At 36.3% G+C, this 22,788-nt stretch overlaps 1 protein-coding gene and 1 long non-coding RNA gene across 11 annotated transcripts in view; one reads left to right on the forward strand and one right to left on the reverse strand.

Annotated features, from left to right (window-relative positions):
- Positions 1-22,788, reverse strand: part of LOC123538763 (voltage-dependent L-type calcium channel subunit beta-1-like) — a 133,779-nt gene that overhangs the window by 28,830 nt on the left and 82,161 nt on the right. For 9 of the 10 annotated variants that reach the window (XM_045323077.2, XM_045323068.2, XM_045323079.2 and 6 more), the window contains 3 exons: positions 8,468-8,584; positions 6,971-7,096; positions 3,275-3,408 (listed from right to left, as the gene is read on the reverse strand). In XM_045323077.2, coding sequence (XP_045179012.2) covers positions 3,275-3,408; positions 6,971-7,096; positions 8,468-8,584 — 377 coding nt within the window. Of the gene's footprint in view, positions 1-3,274; positions 3,409-6,970; positions 7,097-8,467; positions 8,585-9,441; positions 9,911-22,788 lie in introns of those variants that run through there. The other variant, XM_045323078.2, reaches the window with a different exon arrangement.
- Positions 13,081-22,788, forward strand: part of LOC128550664 (uncharacterized) — a 54,115-nt gene continuing 44,407 nt past the window's right edge. Inside the window, exon 1 of the long non-coding RNA XR_008368369.1 lies at positions 13,081-13,134. This is a non-coding gene — a long non-coding RNA (uncharacterized LOC128550664). The remainder of the gene's footprint in view (positions 13,135-22,788) is intronic.

Below are 22,788 nucleotides of genomic sequence, written 5' to 3' on the forward strand. Positions count from 1 at the left end.
TGTCAGAGCTGCAAATACATGGTCTGCTAGAGCAGCAGACATGCACATGCACGTGCAGCACGTACAGTATGCTGGTACAGGCTGTACAGTCTCAGTGCTGTGCAGCCTGTTCATGGTCTTCTGATTCAGCAAGTATACAGACTTCTAGTGCAACAAGTATAATTATGGTATACTTATGAAGCATTGGAAGATGGTCTGCAATTCATCCTGAAGGTGTACTACAATCATACTTAAATACTTTCACAGAAAAATGTATAATTTAAATTAAATTTCTGAACCATTTTTGCATAGCATAGAGTATTATGGTGTCATTCTATAGCAAGCTGCTACAGCAGTGCCTTCCTTGAGATATGCACTTAACCTGGCTATCAATATACAGTTGCTTGTAATTTAGTTACTTGTAAGAGCTATGCACTAAAACTACTCACTGCAGGTAGGTAAAACTTTGTACGAGAAATTTAAAACTGCATGCCAAATTTTGTACAAAATAATTTAAAACCAATAAACTCGAGTGATCTTTGTACTTAAAGCCCTTGCCTAAAATTTGTCTGAGATGGACACCTAACAGGAATACAAGAGATAGAAATATGCAAGAATATAATAGGATCAATACTGCAGTGGAAGCGTGCCAGTAGTACTGCAGTGATGGGAGAAAATGAGAGAATATCAAATGTATGTTGATGTCCTCGGGAGAGTAACGTTACTATCTGAAATCTCTTATATCACTATCACTAAAGTTGAGCTGCGCCATGAGAAAACCAACATAGTGGCTTTGCGCCCAGCATGGATCCAGACCAGCCTGAGCATCCGCACAGTCTGGTCAGGATCCATGCTGTTCGCTTTCAAAGCTTATTGCAATTAGAGAAACTATTAGCAAACAGCATGGATCCTGACCAGACTGTGCGGATGCACAGGCTGGTCTGGACCCATGCTGGGCGCAAAGCCACTATGTTGGTTTTTCATGGTGCGGCTCAGTTAATGACTGAAACTTTATTAATAAATCACAAACTGATTAATCCATGCCTAAATAATCAACCAGTTCAGTCTACAATTCACACAGTTTTTCACTAATGAACAAGAACTATGTTTGCGAAACACACATGCCACAAAAATAACACACCTGAAACAGTGATTTTAAAGGTCAGGGTTTTTGATCAGTAACCTTGGCTGTGACCTTTTGAGATGCAGATAAAACTCTGGTGCAAAATCCGTCTCATTATGCTTTGTGGTTGTGTAAAAATTCTTCAGAATTTCCTTAGTTTGTTTAGACTTGAAGCACTTATGGTGGAAAGACAGGCAGTTGGATTACCTTCCAGATGGACAGTGTGGTAATTGGGGGGAGGGGTGAAGAGGTAGTACTTAAGACCATCAATTTCATTCATCTTTACTGGTCCTGCAACCTTAATTTCTGAGTAAACATTTCCTGCTAATAAAGACCATTTTATGTTTCTCCTTATTTGGTTTTCATATCCAGGTTTGACTGTCTCATAACTGTTACACTGGCAAATTTAAAACTTACAAGCAAATGGGTCTTCACAAAACTGAAAACCAGAAATGAGACATATAGCACTAGAAATTATTATAAGAACTTCCTTTTGAAATCTTCAACATCATGTGCTTCAACATCACGTGTAAATTCAGTGCAAGTGTGATGCCAATGTCTTTTCCACCACTGTCACACCACTTATATCTAATTAGGCACTGACTGTCTTACAAGGAAACGTGTTCATTACCCGAAAAATCAATGTTACAGCACATAACAGAAGTATATATCTCGACTGAGAAAATAAGTTTTTGCAGCTACAATTTACAGCCCGAATCCAAGTGGAAAGGTTTTGTTGCTCTAACCGATTATTTGTTTACTGTTGACTGTATAAATTACATGTATGTTCAATATATACAATCAAGGAAACTAATAGCAAACAACTGCTATCACAGTACTGTCCTCCTGATCATATGTAAGAAAATTAGAGAAATGCCCCTGGCTAAAAAGTTAATTGGTTGTTTACTTCGGGTTTAGCGATGTTTTTCAGTATTTCAGTCATGTAACGGCAGGGAGTTTACCTTAAACAGTGTTCCTGGATTCTGTACCAGAACTAACCTGTTCTCCACAGTCAAGTAAATGCCAACTTCTCCACATAGATCAAAGTTGTAGAGCAAATGAGTTAAGACACAATGCCTTTTATTAAATTGTCATGGAGAACACACTTTTACCTCGCTTGGTGATCAAACTCTCAAACCAGCAATCCTAGACCTGCCCTCTCCCTAATGAGCTCAGAGGGCAGGTCTGGCTAAAAAGTACCAAGTAATTACAAGAAAAATCTTTGAATCGTTGCCATGCATCAAAGAAAAAATTCCTCTTTAATGTGTAGGTGTTAATGACATTTTTTATAACTTAACTGGGCCCATGCCAGCAATCTTACAAAATTTCAAGCTGAGTGAGCCTGTTTCGAATGAACAAAGAAACGTATAACAACAATCAATAGAAGTGACAAATTATTTTCATTTTGCCTGGTGTGTACTAACTGATTAGATTAGAAATGGAAATGAATTAATCCAGGAGACACAGAGCAAATATTTGATTCACTGATAAAAAGTCAGGGTTATACAGTAGAAACCAATCTAGGCTTTTATATTGCGGAAAATCTATCATATGCTTCAATTAGCTGTAAGAATCCTTCCTGCATTTTTTTCTGGAACAATTGATGAAAATCATTATTATTCATCAAACATTATAATTATACTCTACAAGAAAATCTTTCAACCAGAAAACTGCTCTGAAATGCACTGATAACCCTGGCACTCATCCTTTCACTCAAATAATTACAGATGAATGAGTAAAAACTGGGCTTGCTTAATGTGAACAATATCCATCACTGGGCTTATTCCTGATCTATTCTACCATATTTTGGGAGAATTCTCACTTATTAACAAACATTTTAACAACAGGTAATTGACAGAACAGATGGACAGACAGAACTAAATAAATCAAGATGTGTTCGCCACTGCCTAATACATTTTTCTTTCCTGATATCAAATTTAGGTCATGTAACTTCCCACATGACTCTTGGCCTCTCTGGATATTTTTCGGCACAGGCAGGTACTTGGGTAGGACTGACATTCTTCTTAGAGTCAATTGGGCGTCTTCTTCATGTGAAAGAATTTTACACCTCTGCAATGTGGCATGTTTTTATTTAACTTTTTGAGTATTATTACATCTTAACTCTTGAGTATTATTACATCTTTTTACACTTAACACTTAATGAAGACTTACGTGGGGTTACTTTTCGATCTGCTAGATCCGCTAATCTGCTGTTTAATACTCTCTAGTTTGGCAGGACTGGGTATAAACCCTACATCACATCCTTCCTTTACCAGCCGCCCTATCCACCAGTCATTATTGAATTTCTGAAATAACGAGAACAAACAATCAATACAGTACACAATATGTAACTATGCAGGACTGGGATTGAACCTGCATTACTGCTGATATGATCCCTTAGGTTAATATACGGCTTGGTTGTAACTTCTTGCCATAATGGCAAACCCAGTATCGTAACTGCTCGAGGGTTATTATGAAACTAGGTGTGCCATTATGGTTAGAAGGCATAGCCTTGTTATTATTATACGTACACTTCTGAGTTATCGTGGTATTTTATTCTTAACAAGAGGACCATGATGGTCCTGAATCGCTCACCTATCCCCACAAGACCCAGTGTTGAACTGAGTATGACGTCGTTATTTCTATTATTTGACATAGTGACCTAGTTTTTGAGCACATGTGACCTAGATATCATCAAGATAAAAAATTCTGACCAATTTTCATGAAGATCCATTGAAAAATATGGCCTCTAGAGAGGTCACAAGCTTTTTCTATTATTTGACCTAATGACCTAGTTTTTGAAGGCACGTGATCCACTTTTAAACTTGACCTAGATATCATCAAGGTGAACATTCTCACCAATTTTCAAGAAGATCTCATGAAAAATATGGCCTCTAGAGAGGTCACAAGGTTTTTCTATTTTTCGACCTACTGACCTAGTTTTTGACCGCACATGACCCAGTTACGAACCTGACCTAGATATCATCAAGCTGAATATTCTCACCAGTTTTCATGAAGATCCATTGAGAAATATGGCCTCTAGAGAGGTCACAAGGTTTTTCTATTTTTAGACCTACTGACCTAGTTTTTGACCCCACGTGACCCAGTTTCGAACCTGACCTAGATATCATCAAGGTGAACATTCTGACCAATATTCATGAAGATCTCATGAAAAATATGGCCTCTAGAGAGGTCACAAGGTTTTTCTATTTTTTAGATCTACTGACCTAGTTTTTAACCCCACGTGACCCAGTTTCGAACTTGATCTAGATATCATCAAGGTAAACATTCTGACCAATTTTCCTGAAGATCCATTGAAAAATATGGCCTCTAGAGAGGTCACAAGGTTTTTCTATTTTTAGACCTACTGACCTAGTTTTTGACCGCATGTGACCCAGTTTCGAACTTGACTTAGATATCATCAAGGTGAACATTCTGACCAATTTTCATGAAGATCCATTGAGAAATATGGCCTCTAGAGAGTTCACAAGGTTTTTCTATTTTTAGACCTACTGACCTAGTTTTTGATCCAACATGACCCAGTATTGAACTTGACCTAGATATCATTAAGGTGAACATTCTGACCAACATTCATGAAGATCTCATGAAAAATATGGCCTCTAGAGAGGTCACAAGGTTTTTCTATTTTTAGATCTACTGACCTAGTTTTTACCCCCACGTGACCCAGTTTCGAACTTGACCTAGATATCATCAAGGTGAACATTCTGACCAATTTTCATTAAGATCCATTGAGAAATATGGCCTCTAGAGAGGTCAAAAGGTTTTTCTATTTTTAGACCTAATGACCTAGTTTTTGACCCCACCTGACCCAGTTTCGAACTTGACCTAGATATCATCAAGGTGAACATTCTAAACAATATTCATGAAGATCTCATGAAAAATATGGCCTCTAGAGAGGTCACAAGGTTTTTCTATTTTTAGACCTACTGACCTAGTTTTTGTCCCCACGTGACCCAGTTTCGAACTTGACCTAGATATCATCAAGGTGAACATTCTGACCAATTTTCATGAAGATCTTGTGAAATATATGGCCTCTAGAGAGGTCACAAGGTTTTTCTATTTTTAGACCTACTGACCTAGTTTTTGATGGCACGTGACCCAGTTTCGAACTTGTCCTAGATATCATCAAGGTGAACATTCTGACCAACTTTCATAAAGATCCCATGAAAAATGTGACCTCTAGAGTGGTCACAAACAAAAGTTTACGGACGCACGGACGCACGCACGGACGGACGGACGGACGACGGACGACGGACGCCGCGCGATCACAAAAGCTCACCTTGTCACTTTGTGACAGGTGAGCTAAAAAATTTCCACTAAAATGTAAGCTTCAACTGTAAGTCTATTTCTCATAAACAATGCAATCATTATTCTTTACAACCGCCATAATGACGCTGGTAAATGATGTCAACGTCAAAACATGTTGACATTACTGTAACTGTTACCTGTGGCAATTCAATGGCGGCCGAAATGACTGCTTTCAACAGCAATTTTGTTACTATTTATAGTAAGGTTTATAATGATAAACTAGTAAGAGTTCCCTCCACAAATTGTTATAAAAAATACTTTAAGCATCCTATTAATATAACTCATATAAAAGTTGAATTTAGTTTTCACATGGGTGTAAATGCAGAGGCTGAAGCATCCTTGTATATCTTAATAAGACAGCCATCATGGCCCTGAATACCTCACCAGAGTTTTACAGTTCAAACCTATAACTGTACCAAAGCAGCTTATTTTTTAACAAATGAACATGGTGATAACAATTTTGTTATTGGGTCTAAAGAAACAGTAATCTGAGGGTTCAAATCTCAGCATGCATACTTATGTAATTCACATGGCATTTAGCTAAAAAAAAATTTTTTTGTAGTATTTTTTCTTCAACTTGCTAAATGAAAGAAGATTTAAAAAAAATTTCAATCAATATATCTCACACAAGTGAACACCAGGGAGGGGCTAATTCTGATCCCAAGGACATAATTTGAAGAAAAATGCTAGAAGACCACCACACAATGTTAACGATAAATATCTACACTAAAGGCATTTCAGTTTTTAAATGTTTTCCTGTTTAAAGTGTATGTAAAAGATGACTTTTTAAAGTTTTTTTCCTATATGTCTATGTAAAACAAAAAAACCTAGGGCAGGACAATTTTGACCCAAGGGGTTTTACTTAAGTAAATTTGGTAGATGCCTAATATCTAAGCTAAAGGCTATGAGGTTTTAGACAAGAAGATCTTAAAATTTTTTCGGATATGAAGTGAACCCAAGGGAAGGGCTAATTTTGACCTCAGGAACATGATTCGATCAAACTTGGTAGATATGATTACACAATGCTACATGTCAAATACCTAAGCTTAACGCATTACAGTTTTTAAAGTTTTTCCTTTGTTACCCTATGTAAAATAAGTGAACCCATGGGCTGGGCCAATTTTGATACAAAGGGCATGACTCGAACAAATGTGTTAAGAGGACCACTACACAAAGCTACATGCCTAATATCTGAAACAAGATAATTTCAAACTTTTTTTCTATATAAGTCTAAAGGTGACCATGCCCCTTGTGGCAATGTTTTCTTGTTCAATCAGAAAATTTGAACAATGATGGTAGAGGATCTGAAGTCTAGCAAATGGTTTCGGAGAAGAAATTTCTGTTGCCAGGCCAACAAGAGTTCTGCAATTCTGAGAATTAAACTCCTTGATCAACTGAATGTCATTTGAAGAGAAGTGTGGACAGATGGACGGATGGACAAATGACAGATGCCGAGTGATCACAATAGCTAATGCATTGAAAAGCATAATATATAATTATATATTGCTTGTATATCATTACTGGTAACAAATATCTTACCTCTTTTATATGTAGAAAATCTTTTACTTGGAAAGACACTGTTTGACCTGGTGCACGTGAATTTTCATCACCGCCAGCACCATCATATGATACATTTGTTCGTACAGCAAATGCTACAGGCTTCAACTGTAAATTAAAGAATACAAGTACATAAATGTGGACAAAAGAAAAAGCCATTAGGGGATTAAAAAGTACAGTCAAACATGTCTGTAAAGGCCACCAAATGAAACAAGAGGGCCATGAAGGCCCTGTATCGCTCACCTGACCTACTGACCTAAAGATCATCAAGATTAACATTCTGACCAAGTTTCATTAAGATATGGTCATAAATGTGGTCTCTAAAGTGTTAACTAGCTTTTCCTCTGATTTGACCTTGTGACCTAGTTTTTAACCCAACATGACCCAGGTTCAAACTTCACCTAAAGATCATCAAGATTAACATTCTGACTAAGTTTCATGAAGATATGGCCATAATTGTGGCCTCTACAGTGTTAACAAGCTTTTCCTTTGATCTGACCTAGTGACCTAGTTTTTGACCCCACCTGATCCGGATTTGAACTTAACCTATAGATCATCAAGATCAACATTCTGACCAAGTTTCATTAAAATATGGTCATAAATGTTGCCTCTACAGTGTTAACAACCCTTTCCTTTGATTTGACCTGGTGACCTAATTTTTGACCCCAGATGATCCAATATTGAACTCGTCCAAGATTTTAATGTGGGTAATATTCTGACCAAGTTTCATTAAGATTGAGCCAAAATTGTGACCTCTAGAGTGTTAACAAGCTTTTCCTTTGATTTGACCTCGTGACCTAGTTTTTTTCCCCCAGATGACCCAATATCGAACTCATCTAAGATTTTATTGAGGGTAACATTCTGACCAAGTTTCATTAAGATTGGGTCAAAATTGTGACCTCAAGAGTGTTAACAGTCAAATTGTTGACGACGGACGGCGAACGACTGACGGACAGACGACAGACACAGGGCGATCACAAGAGCTCACCTTTGAGCACTTCGTGCTCAGGTGAACTAAAAATGGTTTTTGTTGAGAATAGGTCTCTAAACACAGGTAAATTTCCACTTTTTATGGTTGAATGGGAATAGGTTAGCAGATATTTTGGTAGTGACCTTTATTCTGAGGTGGTTCTTCACTGCAGATTAGACTAGTATATAAAGTCATGCTGAGAACTATAAATGTTAAGAATGAAAAGTTCATTTCTTTTGCATGATATTTGAAATCGCAATAACTTAAATTAAGCTGGTCCTTGAGCAAGATACTGTTGAAACTCGACATCTAGAACTTGCTTATCTTAAAAATTTGAGCTATCTTGAAGACATTTTCAAGTTCAGTCCCCAAAACGTGTGCACAAAATATCATTTTGGGTAAAGTTTGGTTATCCTGAAGTAAAACGCTCGATCCCTTAGAATTCAAGATACAACGTGTCAACAGTATTTCCATCAGCATCTTCAACCAGTGAAAAATTCTTCACTTACCCTAGCTTTATCGAGCTGGGCTAAAGCCTGTTTAGCCGTTTCACTGCGAATAGCTTCTACCTCTTCATCAAGGGATACGTCTGAAGATTGCTGGCTGAAGTTGGAATCTTGTGACCCCTGAAATATACAACATACAATGTAAACATTCATTCAATGCATATACATATTTTTGGTTTCGTTAGGTTCTTTCGGGTCTGAAACAACCTTGGCCATGGTTAAAACAGGCCTTCTTACCCATCCATGCAAGCCAAAGTTAGAGCTGGTAAGTTACTGTAAAATGAATTAAATGGCAAATACTCCACATGCAAAACTAAAACTACCTTTTTTTCTTTTTAAGTAGGGGAGGTGGGGTGGGAGAGGATGCAAAATTGTCAAAAACTTGACAGTACCAAATATCTGTACTGGACAGTGCCAAACATCCCAATGTATCTGTTTGTCTATCCTTTTTTTGTGTTCATACTATTAGTCTTGTTCTCCACAACTATCAATCAACTTCCCCACTTTTTCAGGAGAGTGCATATTTACCACATATGGTTGAAACTTGGTGTTTGGGAACTACTTACTTAAAATTTTGGGCCTTTTCAAATAATGTTCATATCCCGTCAAAATGCCTTCTAATTTCATGTATTTTCACTCTGTAGAAGTCAAATTCAATATACTTAAGTCAAATTGAATTCGAAGTCTTGGCAGTTGAATTCCTACATCTATACAATGTCATATTGAAATATAAATATTTGTTGCCTACAGAAAGGCAAAATCATGCATGGCAATATAGAATAAATAAGAATTACCGAAAAATGCTTTTCAAATCGTTGAACACTCCCAACGCATATGTAATATGTATGCATCATGTTAAAGTATTCATGAATCTATCAAATTTGGTTACACTAAAACAAGTCCCATTTTCAACTGCACAGATCACTTACACAGACAAAAAACATTTGATCTCAGTCTTAATTTTCTTTTTGTCTTACCAATGAGTACTGATGAGCCAAGAATGGTGTTGTCTCCCCTTGGCTGTCGTAATTACGATGTGCAGTAACCATGGTGACAGAATCTTTCAGTAGTCTTTGAAATTCCAGTATTTCAAATGAGAAATGTAGCACATTTAATCACAGGATACGTTCATTTACCCTATTTTGTTGTTGTAATCCGCTATTATGTTATTATACAATCCACAGTTATGTTATTACAATAAATGTAATTATAATCCACAGTGACTTATGATATTACATGCAATCCACTGTTATTTTGATATTACAGTCCACTATTGCATTACAATAACTGTAACTATAATCAACAGTTATATGGTATTAGAACTACTTTGTCATCACACTATTGTGTTACTACAATCTATTAACACACATTATTTACGTTTTCCTGTATTTGTCATTGCAGACTTAGTCTTCACCAGAAATTTTACACACAACTTCCCTAAAATACAACTCTAAAATACAGCCTATCTGGAAAATCATTGATTTTTGAACTCAAACCAACAAATCAGGAAGTCTTTCCCATATGGTAATGATCATAAAATTTTAAGAAAAAGTTCCATAACAGCTTAAATAGCCCCAGTTATGGATACAGAATTAATCGCTGGATCAATATAGACTGAATAAGTCCTAAATATTCCTTATAGAGATGTCTAATAATATGCAAATATGTAGACTGTTTGTCTGGACAAACCCTTACAGACTCATTTTTAGATCTGACGTGACCTTTTACATGATAATGCAATTTAATCTACTGTATTTTGAAATGTCCTTACAAGAATGAGCCAAAGTCTTTTGTAAACAGAAATTATTTATCAGTAATAATACAGTCTAAAAGGGCAAGTGTCAACAAAAACTAAAAGAAACATGACAGCAAACACTCAAGAACATGGGAAATGTCCATGGTAACAAGTCTGTTACAGAAAACACTTAAGAGACTTAAAAGCAACAACATTCATTGACAACAAGAGTCTGTAACAACATGGGTCCCGAACATACAGTTCTTGACAAAAAGAATTCCAGACATACAGTCCCTGACAAGAGGAATCCCTGACAAGAAGAATCCTCAACATACAGTCCCTGACAAGAAAAATCTCTGACGCACAGTTCCTTACAAGAATTAAGTCCCTGAAAAAAGGAATCCCTAACATACAGTCCATGACAAGAAGAATCCCTGACATACAGTCCCTGACAAGAAGAATCTCTAACACACAGTTCCTTACAAGAAAAGTCCCTGACAAGAAGAATCCCTGACACACAGTTCCTGACAAGAAGATTTCCTGATATACAGTTCCTGACAAAAGAATTTCTGACAAAAGTCTCTGATAAGAATAATCCCTAACAAAGAGAATCCTTGACATACAGTCCAATAAGAACATTTCCTGACAAGAAATCCCTGCCAAAACAATCATCTGCAGTTATCACAAATCATTGCAAAAACATTAAAATTAAGATCCTGATTCTTACAGTTAAAATGTATTTTTCAATAAAGCCCCCTAATGGATTTTTTTTCAAAAGTAATAGTATTTTAAATAACTTCTTATAGTTTTTTTTTCATTCTTACACCAAAATAATCCAGATATAACCTTAAGCCTGTACATAACCACAACTAAGTTTCAAGGTTGAACATCTCCTAAAGATGATATTTGGTTGTCATAGTAATATTTCAAAAGATTTACTACAACATACTCTTAAAGAGACACTTTAAACCCCTTGTCATTTTAAGTGAATAAATGATATAAACTGATATACCATACTTGCTCCATTAACTGTGACTTACTATATCTTAATCACCATATTTATACTTATAATTTAAATGGCCATCAGTTACATGCCAAGCGTTTAATTCACTCAAACTATGCCCTCATGAAATTATTCACCAGGCCTAGTACCTCTTTGTATCATGTTGTATTGTTTCATTACATTACAACAAGAAAACAGCGCAATTACAACAGCAGCAATTTTTCACCATAAAAGGCAAAAACATTGAAAACGATCTTATGATATATTTCTTATTAATCATCATTGGTATTACCAAATACAGCTTCGGGCTGAATGGTTCCCAAAGGTATTTTAAAACCATAAACGGGAACCAGGGGAAATATGTGCAAAATTCAGGCATAATCAGCTGATATGTAACATCAAACCAGCTGCACAGAAATCAATGGAATTATGGTTTAAATGACATAGACAAATATTTTAACGGCTCTCAGACTGTCTCAGAATGAATTACAGAGATTATTATCATATTTGCTAAATTTTCATTTTAAACAATATTGATCCCTTGTTCGTAAGTTTTCCAGGCTGTAATTAAACAAGAGGGCCATGAAGGCCCTGTATCGCTCACCTGACCTATTGACTTAAAGATCCATCAAGATTAACATTCTGACCAAGTTTCATTAAGATATGGTCATAAATGTGGCCTCTAAAGTGTTAACTAGCTTTTCCTTTGATTTGACTGGGTGACCTAGTTTCTGATCCAACATGACCCAGATCCGAACTTGACCTAAAGATCATCAAGTTAAACATTCTGACTAAGTTTCATGAAAATATAGTCATAAATGTGGCCTCTAGAGTGTTAACAAGCTTTTCCTTTGATTTGACCCCGTGACCTAATTTTTGACCCAACATGACCCAGATTCGAGCTTGACTTAAAGATCATCAAGTTGAACATTCTGGCTAAGTTTCATGAAGATATATTATATATGTGGCCTCTAGAGTGTTAACAAGCTTTCCCTTTGATTTGACCTAGTGACCTAGTTTTTGGCCCCAGCTGACCCAGATTTACACTTGACCTAAAGATCACCGAGATTAACATTCTGACCAAGTTTCATTAAGATATGGTCATAAATGTGGCCTCTACAGTGTTAAATAGCTTTTCCTTTGATTTGACCGAGTGACCTAGTTTTTGATCCTACAACACCCAGATTCGAACTGGACCTTAAGATCATCAATATTAACATTATGACCAAGTTTCATGAAGATATATCATAAATGCGGCCTCTACAGTGTTAACAAGCTTTTCCTTTGATTTGACCTGGTGATCTAGTTTTTGATCCCAGATGACCCAATATCAAACTTGTCCAAGACTTTGTTAAGGATAACCCTCTGACCAAGTTTCATTAAGACTGGGCCAAAATTGTGACCTCTAGTGTGTCAACAAGCTTTTCCTTTGATTTGACCTAGTGACCTAGTTTTTGACCCCAGGTGACCCAATATCGAACTTGTCCAAGATTTTACTAAGGGTAACATTCTGACTAAGTTTCATTAAGATTGGGCCAAAAATGTGACCTCTAGAGTGTTAAAAAGCTTTTCCTTTGATTGACCTGGTGACCTAGTTTTTGACCCCAGATGATCCAATATCGAACTCATCCAAGATTTTACTGAGGGTAACATTCTGGCGAAGTTTCATTAAGGTTGGGCCAAAATTGTGACCTCTGGAGTGTTAACAAGCTCTTCCTTTTATTTGACCTGGTGACCTAGCTTTTGACCCCAGATGACCCAATATTGAACTCATCCAAGTTTTTATCGAGGGTAACATTCTGACTAAGTTTCATTAAGATTGGGCCAAAAATGGGACCTCTAGAGTGTTAACAGTCAAATTGTTGACGATGGCAGGATGACGCCGGACACAGGGTGATCACTAAAGCTCACCTTTGAGCAGTTCGTGCTCAGGTGAGCTAAAAATTGTTTGTTTGCCGTAAAGCGACCCAAAGTTTTGTGTGTGTATATAGGTAGGGATCTTTTTTGCATATATAATATCAAAAATTAATAATATTACTAAATATTTCATTTGACCGGCCAGCAAAAAAAAAGAAGGGTCGCAGCAATTTTCACGGGTAGTTTGTGATACCGCACCGCAAACATATCCTGTTTTAATGATAGCCCCTGTATACTGAAATACAGTCATTTTAACTTTATTCACTCGAATTCCGATACTTTGAATGCCACCATTCCTTCCTTACTCATCATCAGGTCCCAACAATATATAATCATAATGTATCACTTAAGTTGGCTTGAACTAAGAATAATTTAAACAAATCTTGTCAGCTGTTTAAAATAGTAAGTTTGGTCTGTATAAGAAAATAACAAGTGAATGAAGTATTGCCATGCAATACAAAGTCCCCTACTGGAAGGCACCTAATTTTTTCTACTGCAGTATAACATAATGAACTGATATCTGTCAATGATGTATAAACAATATTGTACTACATATACAATATGTTATAACATTATAACAACACACTTGGATTAAAATGTGCATAGACGCTATATAAAAACCCACAGTTGTTTTCATATTGAATTTTTTTGGCTGATTATAAAAATGTTATCATGTAAGTTATTTATAGTAACAACAAAGGGAAATTAATCTTTAAAAAAAAAAAAAAAAAAAAAAAAAAAAAAAAATTAATAATATAAGTCCACAAGAAACTCTTTACCAGGTAGAGATAGGTCAAAATACACCTAAAAATTGGATGTAACATGCATGCTGTACCACAGAAAAGTGGTCTCGATTTTTCTCTACTGCCAGTAATAAAAAAGTTACAAATAAAATCTATTTATAGTAACAACAAAGGGATGTAATTCTAAAAACAAGGGTGCCTCATGGTGGTGAACATTTGGTCCAAGTTACATCAAAATCCCTCCAAGCATGAAGAAGAAATGTTCCATACAAAGTCATTCTTGAATTTGACCTTTGACTTCTAAATATGACCTTGACCTTAGACCTAGGGACCTGGTTCTTGCGCATGACATGTTGTCTCATCCAGGGAATATTTGTGCCAACTGATATCTAAATCCTGCTTTGCATGACAAAGTTATAGACCGGACAGGAAAAAAATCCTCTTGACCTTTGATCTCAAAGTGTGACCTTGACCTTTAAGCTAGGGTACTGGGTGTTGCGCATGACATGTCGTCTCATCATGGGAAACATTTGTGCCAAGTAATATTAAAATCCCTTCATGGATGGCAGAGTTATGGACGGGACAGGAAAAAAACTCTGTTGACCTTTGACCCCCAATTGTGACCTTGACCTTTGAGCTAGGGGTCCGGGATTTGCGTATGACACGTCGTCTCATCATGGGGAACACTTGTGCTAAGTAATATTAAAATCCCTTAATGAATGTCAGAGTTATGGACCGGACACGAAACAGACCCTGTTCATGCTATGTTTAACATTTGACTGCTAAGTGTGACCTTGACCTTTGAGCTAGGGGTCTGAAAGTTGTGCATGACATATCGTCTTATTATGAGGTACATTTGTGCCAAGTAATATTAAAATCCCTTCATAGATGGGAGAGTTATGGACCGGACAGGAAAAAAACCTTGTTGACCTTTGACCTCCAATTGTGACCTTGACCTTTAAGCTAGGGGTCCAGGTTTTGCGCATGACACGTCGTCTCCTCATGGGGAACATTTGTGCCAAGTAATATTAAAATCTCTTCATGGATGGGAGAGTTATGGACCGGACAGGAAAAAAGCCCTGTTGACCTTTGACCTCCAATTGTGACCTTGACCTTTGAGCTAGGGGTCCGGGATTTGCGCACGACACATCATCTCATCATGGGGAACATTTGTGCCAAGTAATACTAAAATCCCTTCAAGGATGGGAGAGTTGTAGACCGGACAGGAAAAAAGCCCTGTTGACCTTTGACCTCCTACTGTGGCCTTGACCTTTGAGCTAGGGGTCTGGGTTTTGCGCATGACACGTCGTCTCATCATGGGGAACATTTGTGCCAAGTAATATTAAAATCCCTTCATGGATGACAGAGTTATGGACCGGACACAAAATTGCGGACGGACGGAATGACGGAATGACAGAATGACGGAATGACGGAATGACGGAAAGACGGAATGACGGAAAAGAGCATTCCTATAGTCCCCAAAACTGGTTTTCAACCAGTAGGGGACTAATAAAAAGAAGAAAGTCAACAGTAGAAACTACCATGTTAAATGAATAAACAAATAAACAAAACAAAACCAATGTTAAATAAATAAACAAATAAACAAAACAAACCACTCATGAAAACAAATTTAAATATGATATTGATGACAAATTTTCAAAAGAACATTGAGCACTATACAATTTAATACTATACAGAGACAGCAATTAGCAACAAGTCCTTTTGATTTTTCAAAAATCAAATGTGACCTTCAATTAAAGTTACTGTTTCACATTATGCCATAATAACCTAGTTTCATGACCCTGTTACCATAGTAACTGAAATTATTTTGCCTAACTGTAGTTAAAACAATCCGACTTTCATGTTTGCAATTTCTAGATGCATTAATTTGTATCAAAGTAAATCAATTACAAACAATAATATCCAGTGCTTTGATGTAAAATGGCAATTAAACCTCTAGAAGTTGCAGCTGCAATTTGTCATGCAAACTCTATAATACCAGCAGTAACATTTAAGTTACTCTAAAGTTCTTTGATTGCAAGATGATTGGACGCAGCACAATGGTCACCGTTCTGTGAGGTTAGAGCTAGACTCATGGTCCTAAGTACATATAAATAAAGAAGGCACTTACTACCTTCTGGCACTAACCTATCGAAAATTTAATAATTTTCTTATAAATTATATTCTGATTAGGGTTTTAAGGTGAACCAACACTGTAATGATTACTGACCCAGGCAAACTGGACTAACATTTTGGTTTCGTGTATATACTATATGTACATCACAAATATGAAATATGGAAATCAAAACATCCATACCTGCTGTAATTGCAGATATACATCAAAACCAAACGTTCAGATCTAACATAGTTAAGGGTAACAAACACCAATCTATAAACACTTCTGAAACTTGATGAACTTTGTGTTCAGGACAAATACAACATATTACATTTAGGCAACAAACAGAAATTTATGAACATCGCTGAAACTTGTTGAAATTTTGCTCAAAACCGAAAGAACATAAAATCTTTCAACAACATGTCAGCAAGAAATATGAAAGACACTTTAATGACAGACTGTATACAACATAAAAGTTTCGTTACCTTACTAAGAACAACAAAAAGAATGCCAGAAAGAACATGATTTCCTAGTATTTATTATACAATATAATAATCTATACTAAACAATATACAGCATATGACCGGAGTCTTCAACATAATTCCGTATTAACAATATTCATACAACCTTTAAACACCACGAATTACTACCAACAAAATTCATTCTCCAAATGAAAAACTACAAAACCGATTTCAATCCTTTATAACGGAGAATTATTTTTAAAAAATATACCACTGTGACACAAGAACAATATTCTGACAAATAACTTAAAACATATAATAAAATCCAACCCACAAAATTCCATGAATCACACTCAGCTGCTCTGACAAATAAGGATAACATGGATACTACAAGTAAAAAATCCTGATATACAATACAAATCCAATAAATTCCGGAAATGGTGCATGTTTCAAAGACTAACATTATACCAGTACTGGAATGCAACATACACAGTATCAGCAATGGTTAGTTAGTCTGTATCAAGTGGAAATCAATAAATAGAAAGCCTTTGACCTGTCACCGATCACAAAAAGATTATTTTACAACCCACTGCTTTGATTTTCCAAGAAGATGTGCATTATAATTTCATGTCACTTTTGTAAATCAGAATGGTACGCTGCATGAATCCATAAACATAAAATTCCTTGCTCTTGATCCAAATCCAAGAAACTATTGAAAATGATAATTATTTGTTCACTTAATGCAGTTAAAAAGTTATTTGATGTAACGATATGAAGTATTTCATGCTACGGGACATGGCCAAAAATGCAGTATTATATAATAATGAGTATATGGCTTTATCAAAGGAATACTGCATCAATATGGGGGGAATTATATACATATAGAAACAAATCATTACCACAATACACAAGAGCAGTACCAGCAAAGTGCCTCAGAATACATAGAAATTTATACTAATTAAAACTTTATCCACACAACCACAATACACCAGACTTGAGTACCGGTAAAGCACCTAGCAGTACAGCCGAAAATCATACTCCACTACAAATCCACCAACTCAAAAAAGGTGGTTTCATGCATACATGCAAAAACTGCTCTACACACTGGTGGTTAAACATTTTGAAAATGTTGAACCACTCCAGTGTGACTTAAATTAACTAGAGCAAATTTCTGCATAATTAACTATATACTAAAATCTATTATCACAAATCTCGCAGAGATATTTTAGTCTTTTATACAGTTTGGGACCAAAGATGCTTATTATAATTTTCACAAAATTTATAATATGTACAGGTTCAATGTTCAGTGTTACTTTAAAACACATTACTAAATTCGATTTAAATCTGTAACTTTTCATTTAAATGTCATATCGCAATCCAGTTAATTATAATTCATTCAGCGACTGTAACTTGTATGTATAACCATCATCACCCTAAACATACAGGTCAGTTTCACACCTCCTATATTAGAGTCTCAATTTTTTAAGAAAGAATCTCAAACTGGTTAACAAAATCATTCAAACCATTCCACCAAAAAAGGTCAATGAAACACGAAAATGTGACCTTGACACTTATTTTCTCAGTAAAAGTCTGCTCAAATTATATCCAGTAAACAAACATTGCAAATTAAACACAGTAACTAACTGACGGGTAGAAAATTGTACGATAAAACCTCCGGCATTTTCCAATTTATGTTCTGAAACTTCCATAAATAGTTAATGAAGGTGTGACACACGTCTGCGCTTTATTGCCAGGCAAACATGTACTACCTGTTGAATTATTGAACAAGGCAGGCTCAATGCAATCAAACAAATGAATAAGTCCCGACCCACTGACAACCCACAGACACTTTCCTGCATGCAATCATAATTGCCGTTAGTTTAATTTAACCAGCGAATGGGTGATTTCTTTTTGTTTATTGTTTCAGATAATTTTTAAGTTGCAATTGATTTGGGTCCATTTGATATCCCACAGGCAGCTTCATGCATCCAGAAATTTCAATTATTCAACTTTCAAATGAGTGTCTGTCTGTTATAATTTAGAGCTTAGTTGCTCACAAGGTATATAACAGTTACAGAGTGCCAGACTGTCAAAAAATAAGCCCATCATTGAACTTGGCCTAATTCAAGGGGCATAATCCAAGAGTGCCTGGGGCGATTTGGGTGGTTATCATACTTAGCCGCGAGATATTATGCCCACAAACATTGTCAGCAAGTTTGGTGAAGATCTGATGAAAACTGTTTGACTTAAAGAGCGGACAAGGCTAAATTTGCAGTTTCTTTTAGTAATTCAAGGGCCATAATCTAAAAGCACCTAGGGCGATTTAGCTGGTTATCGAACTTGGCCGAGATATTATGCCCACAAAAACTGTTCGAATTAGAGAGTGGACATGCTTTGGATGCTGCCCGCCACCACTCGCCAGCCGCCACGGGTGTTCACATAATACGCCCCGCTCTTTCACAGACGGGCGTATAAAAATGAATGAAAGTGTTCAATGGTAAGCAAAGGAAATGTTGACTTTTCCTCCATTATTTAAAAAGCATGATGAACAGTTGATTCCAATCTGCAAAATAATTTTGATAATTTGTTAGGATATATACCTTCCAAAAATCATGTATCAACCAGAGCACCGCAATGTGGAGCAATATACGCCCGAAGGTATGACCTTTGACCCCTAAGTGTGACCTTTACCTTGAAGCAAGCCATCCGAAACATGCGCTCTGCAAATTGTCTCGATGTGGTGAACACTTGTGCCAAGTTTCGCTAAAATCTTTCAAGCAGTTCAACAGTAACAGAGCGGACACAGAACAAAGTGATATGACCTTTGACCCCTAAGTGTGACCTTGTCCTTGAAGTGAGCCATCTGAAACATGCACTCTGCATGTCATCTCGATGTGGTGAACATTTGTGTCAAGTTTCTTCAAAATCCTTCAAGTGGTTCAAGAGTTACAAAGCCGACATGAAATTGCTAATGGACGGATAGACGGACACCTGCATCATAACACAATAATATGTCCCTTCGGGCGTATAATACGTTTGCACCAATAGTAACTTTCACAGAACCTGAAATATTATCCATTTTTGACAAACAAAATAGATTGCTCAAAAAGTGTGAACAAGTTCCACTGAAGTACTGGTTAATATTATGTTTTGTTGAATATTAACCTTTAGCCTGCTAAATTTCTAAAATGGTCTAGTCCATCATTCAATTTTGGCAATACCATTTATTATTTGAAGGGGTGTTCACTGAAAATTTACTGACTAAATTATGGATGTGCAGACTGACCTTGTTCTGCACTGGTCGCAAAGGCAGAATCACATGCCGCCAGAAGGCTAAAGGTTTAAATTTGATACATGCTGATGGTAGCGGACCTGTGATGACATTTGACAATTACTGTACAATTGCATATTCTCCCATTTGTCTGGATGGTTGCACACTGTACTTAAGTTCATTATTTAAGAGTCGGCAAATGCCGAAAAAGCATTAAGAGAATACACAATTGAACGTAAATTGCCAAATGTCATTATGGGTACATTACCTCAATGATAATTCTTATTTATATCAGCTTTCCTTTTTTGCTAGTGCTTAACCTTTAGCCTGCTGGCGGCAAGTGATTCTGCCTTTGCGACCAGTGCAGACAAAGATCAGAATGCACATCCTTGCAGGCTGATCATGGTCTGCACTGTTTGCTATTCAGTCAGTAAATTTTCAGTGAACACCCCTTTGATAAACAAAGTACTGGTATTGCCCAAACTGATTGATGGACCAGTCCATTTTAAAAATTTAGCAGGGTAAAGGTTAAAGGTCTTTGGTTTGACTCCTGGGCTGTCAATTTACTTGCTGATTCTAATTTATTTGCACCTTCATGAGAAAATGGTATAAAGGTTTTTTCTTTTTTTTTAGCCCTAAAGATCTCTAAAAGGGGCCAAGTTCCCAAATTTTAACAAACATATAATAATGCTACAGACCAAGCTTCATAAAGATCCATTTCGTTGTTCATGATTATTAAAGAAGTCATATAAAGGTATTTCTATTTTTTGCTCTTGCGGCCCCTAAAAGGGGTCTAGCTAAAACATATGAACAAACTTCACAGCGAACCATGCCAGATGCTACTGACCAAGTTTGTTGCAATTCTGACCAGTAGTTTCAGAGGAGACAACATTTGAAGAAAAGAGTGGACAGACAGATGGGAGATGGACAAACAGACCGTAGATCAAAGCAGCTCACTGTGCTCAGGGTGAGCTAAAAAGTGTTGACGGAGACATGACTGAAGATTGCAAAATGTCATGAAATGTTGATTAATGTGACCGACCACCTCTAACACATTAACCAGCTTTCACCTAAAAGCTCTGTAGAGACAAACAAACAAACAAATACCTCGGGTGACATTCCCATAATAACGAGCTTTACATAAAGTGCCAACAAGTTAAATGAGAAAAATTAATACATCAGAAATGATATGAATGGAATGGTTTTCATTTGTAAAGTCGACTGATATTGGAAGAGTTCCATAGATCCAAGAGATGTCGATGGTACTGTGGTACGGTATAAAACTGGCACTAAACATAAATATTGACGTCATCTCACTCTCTCTGGGGAGAAGCAAGCTTCGACAAATCAAAACTAGCTACATATTTTCCAATTAATGACAAGAGCCTTATTCTAGTTTATCACTCAATTGTTTATTTTTAACATTTTGTTGCCTAAAATTCCAAATAATTATCTTGATGAAATATTATCCAAAGTCTAGGCTGCTGAACTCTTGTGTTACATGAATGAAAGTTATAGCATCTTGTTAGACAAATCTGGGAACTTTTGTTTCCTATGGTAAACAGTGAATGTCCAGTTACATTCCAAGCTGAACTCTTGAAAAGCAGACCAATATCTTTAGAAATTAATCTGAATGCAAAACTTTAATGAATAACTGAACATTGCACAGTGCAAACTAAATTTCACCCCTGGGTAATTTTTGCTAAGGTTTTATTTTCACTAATAATCGTGATCTGAGTGGCAGGCAAAATTAAAAATCCTCTTGAATGTTTACAAGCATTATCTCCCTTAGACAAAAAACTTCAAAGCACAAGTTCTTAACTCTTATCAGGCAGACATGATTGAGTCTGCCTTTGTGACCAGTGTAGATCATGATCAGTGCAGTCTGAGCAAGATCTGCACTGTTCAGCATTCATTCAGTATCTTTTTGGTAAGCACCCCTATTAACAGTTTATGGTACTATCCAAAAACGGACAAGTTCATTATAGAAATTTAGCAGGGTAAGGGTTTAACATTAAGGTTATTATCTATCAAATCAGGAATTAGAAGCAAAATATTATGTGACACAAAACTACCAAATGTACAGTTAACCATATTATAAGCAAGATCAGCCAACAAATTTAAGTCTTGACAAATATCAACCAGTCATATAATTATGATAAGGACAGTTTAGAAATAGGTCATCTTCCCACCAAGTTTAGTTGAACCCTTACCAATAGTTTACAAACAAAGTCTTGCCCCCACAGTCTTAAAAATTCGCCACAGGTGGCCTCTAAGACAGGTTTAAAGCAGAATGTGCAGGCTAGTCTGGATCCATGCTGTTCGCTTTTAAAGCCCATTGCAATTAGAGAAACTGTTAGTGAACAGTATGGATCCTGACCAGACTGCGCTGATGCGCAGGCTGGTCTGGATCAATGCTGGTCGCAAAACCACTATGTTGGTTTTCTCATGGAATGGCTCAAATAATTATTTTCCAATTCTGTTGCAGTTTTATTTCAACTGAAAATCTGAAATAAATAGCAAAACCCTTTAAATAATTTAACTCATGACAACGATATTTTCTAATGATTCCCATGAAAATTAGTTATCTCTTTTCATAGTACAAAACCATGATCGCTTGAGAATTCTTTGATTAATGAAACATACAACAACACTTGATTGTATACACACACAAGAGATTGAGGTACTAAGGTGGCCTTGGTGGCAATTGGTAAACAGGACCCACCATAACAGGAAGGCTAACCAAAGGGTTTTTGTTGTTTGATACCTTAGGGTCCAACACCTCATTTTCCAAAACTGTTATTACTTTTTCAGGCAGTGGACCTAGCTGTACTGACAACTGGCAAATTACCTATTCTTAATAATAATTATGCACTTTCAACGTTTTTTGCATTTTTAATGTAAAGTTATGTATACATTGAGCTAATTTTTGCCAGAAGTATGCCAAATGAGAATAAAATATCACACAGAAAATGACCACTCCACTTCCTAAAGATTCAAATGATGTTGGGCCTCCATGGTCGAATTGTTAAGGTTGCTGACTTCACACTGATTTGGGTTCTTCGTTCAGCATCAAAG

Source organism: Mercenaria mercenaria, chromosome 18 (assembly GCF_021730395.1).
Source record: "Mercenaria mercenaria strain notata chromosome 18, MADL_Memer_1, whole genome shotgun sequence".
Taxonomy (NCBI): domain Eukaryota; kingdom Metazoa; phylum Mollusca; class Bivalvia; order Venerida; family Veneridae; genus Mercenaria; species Mercenaria mercenaria.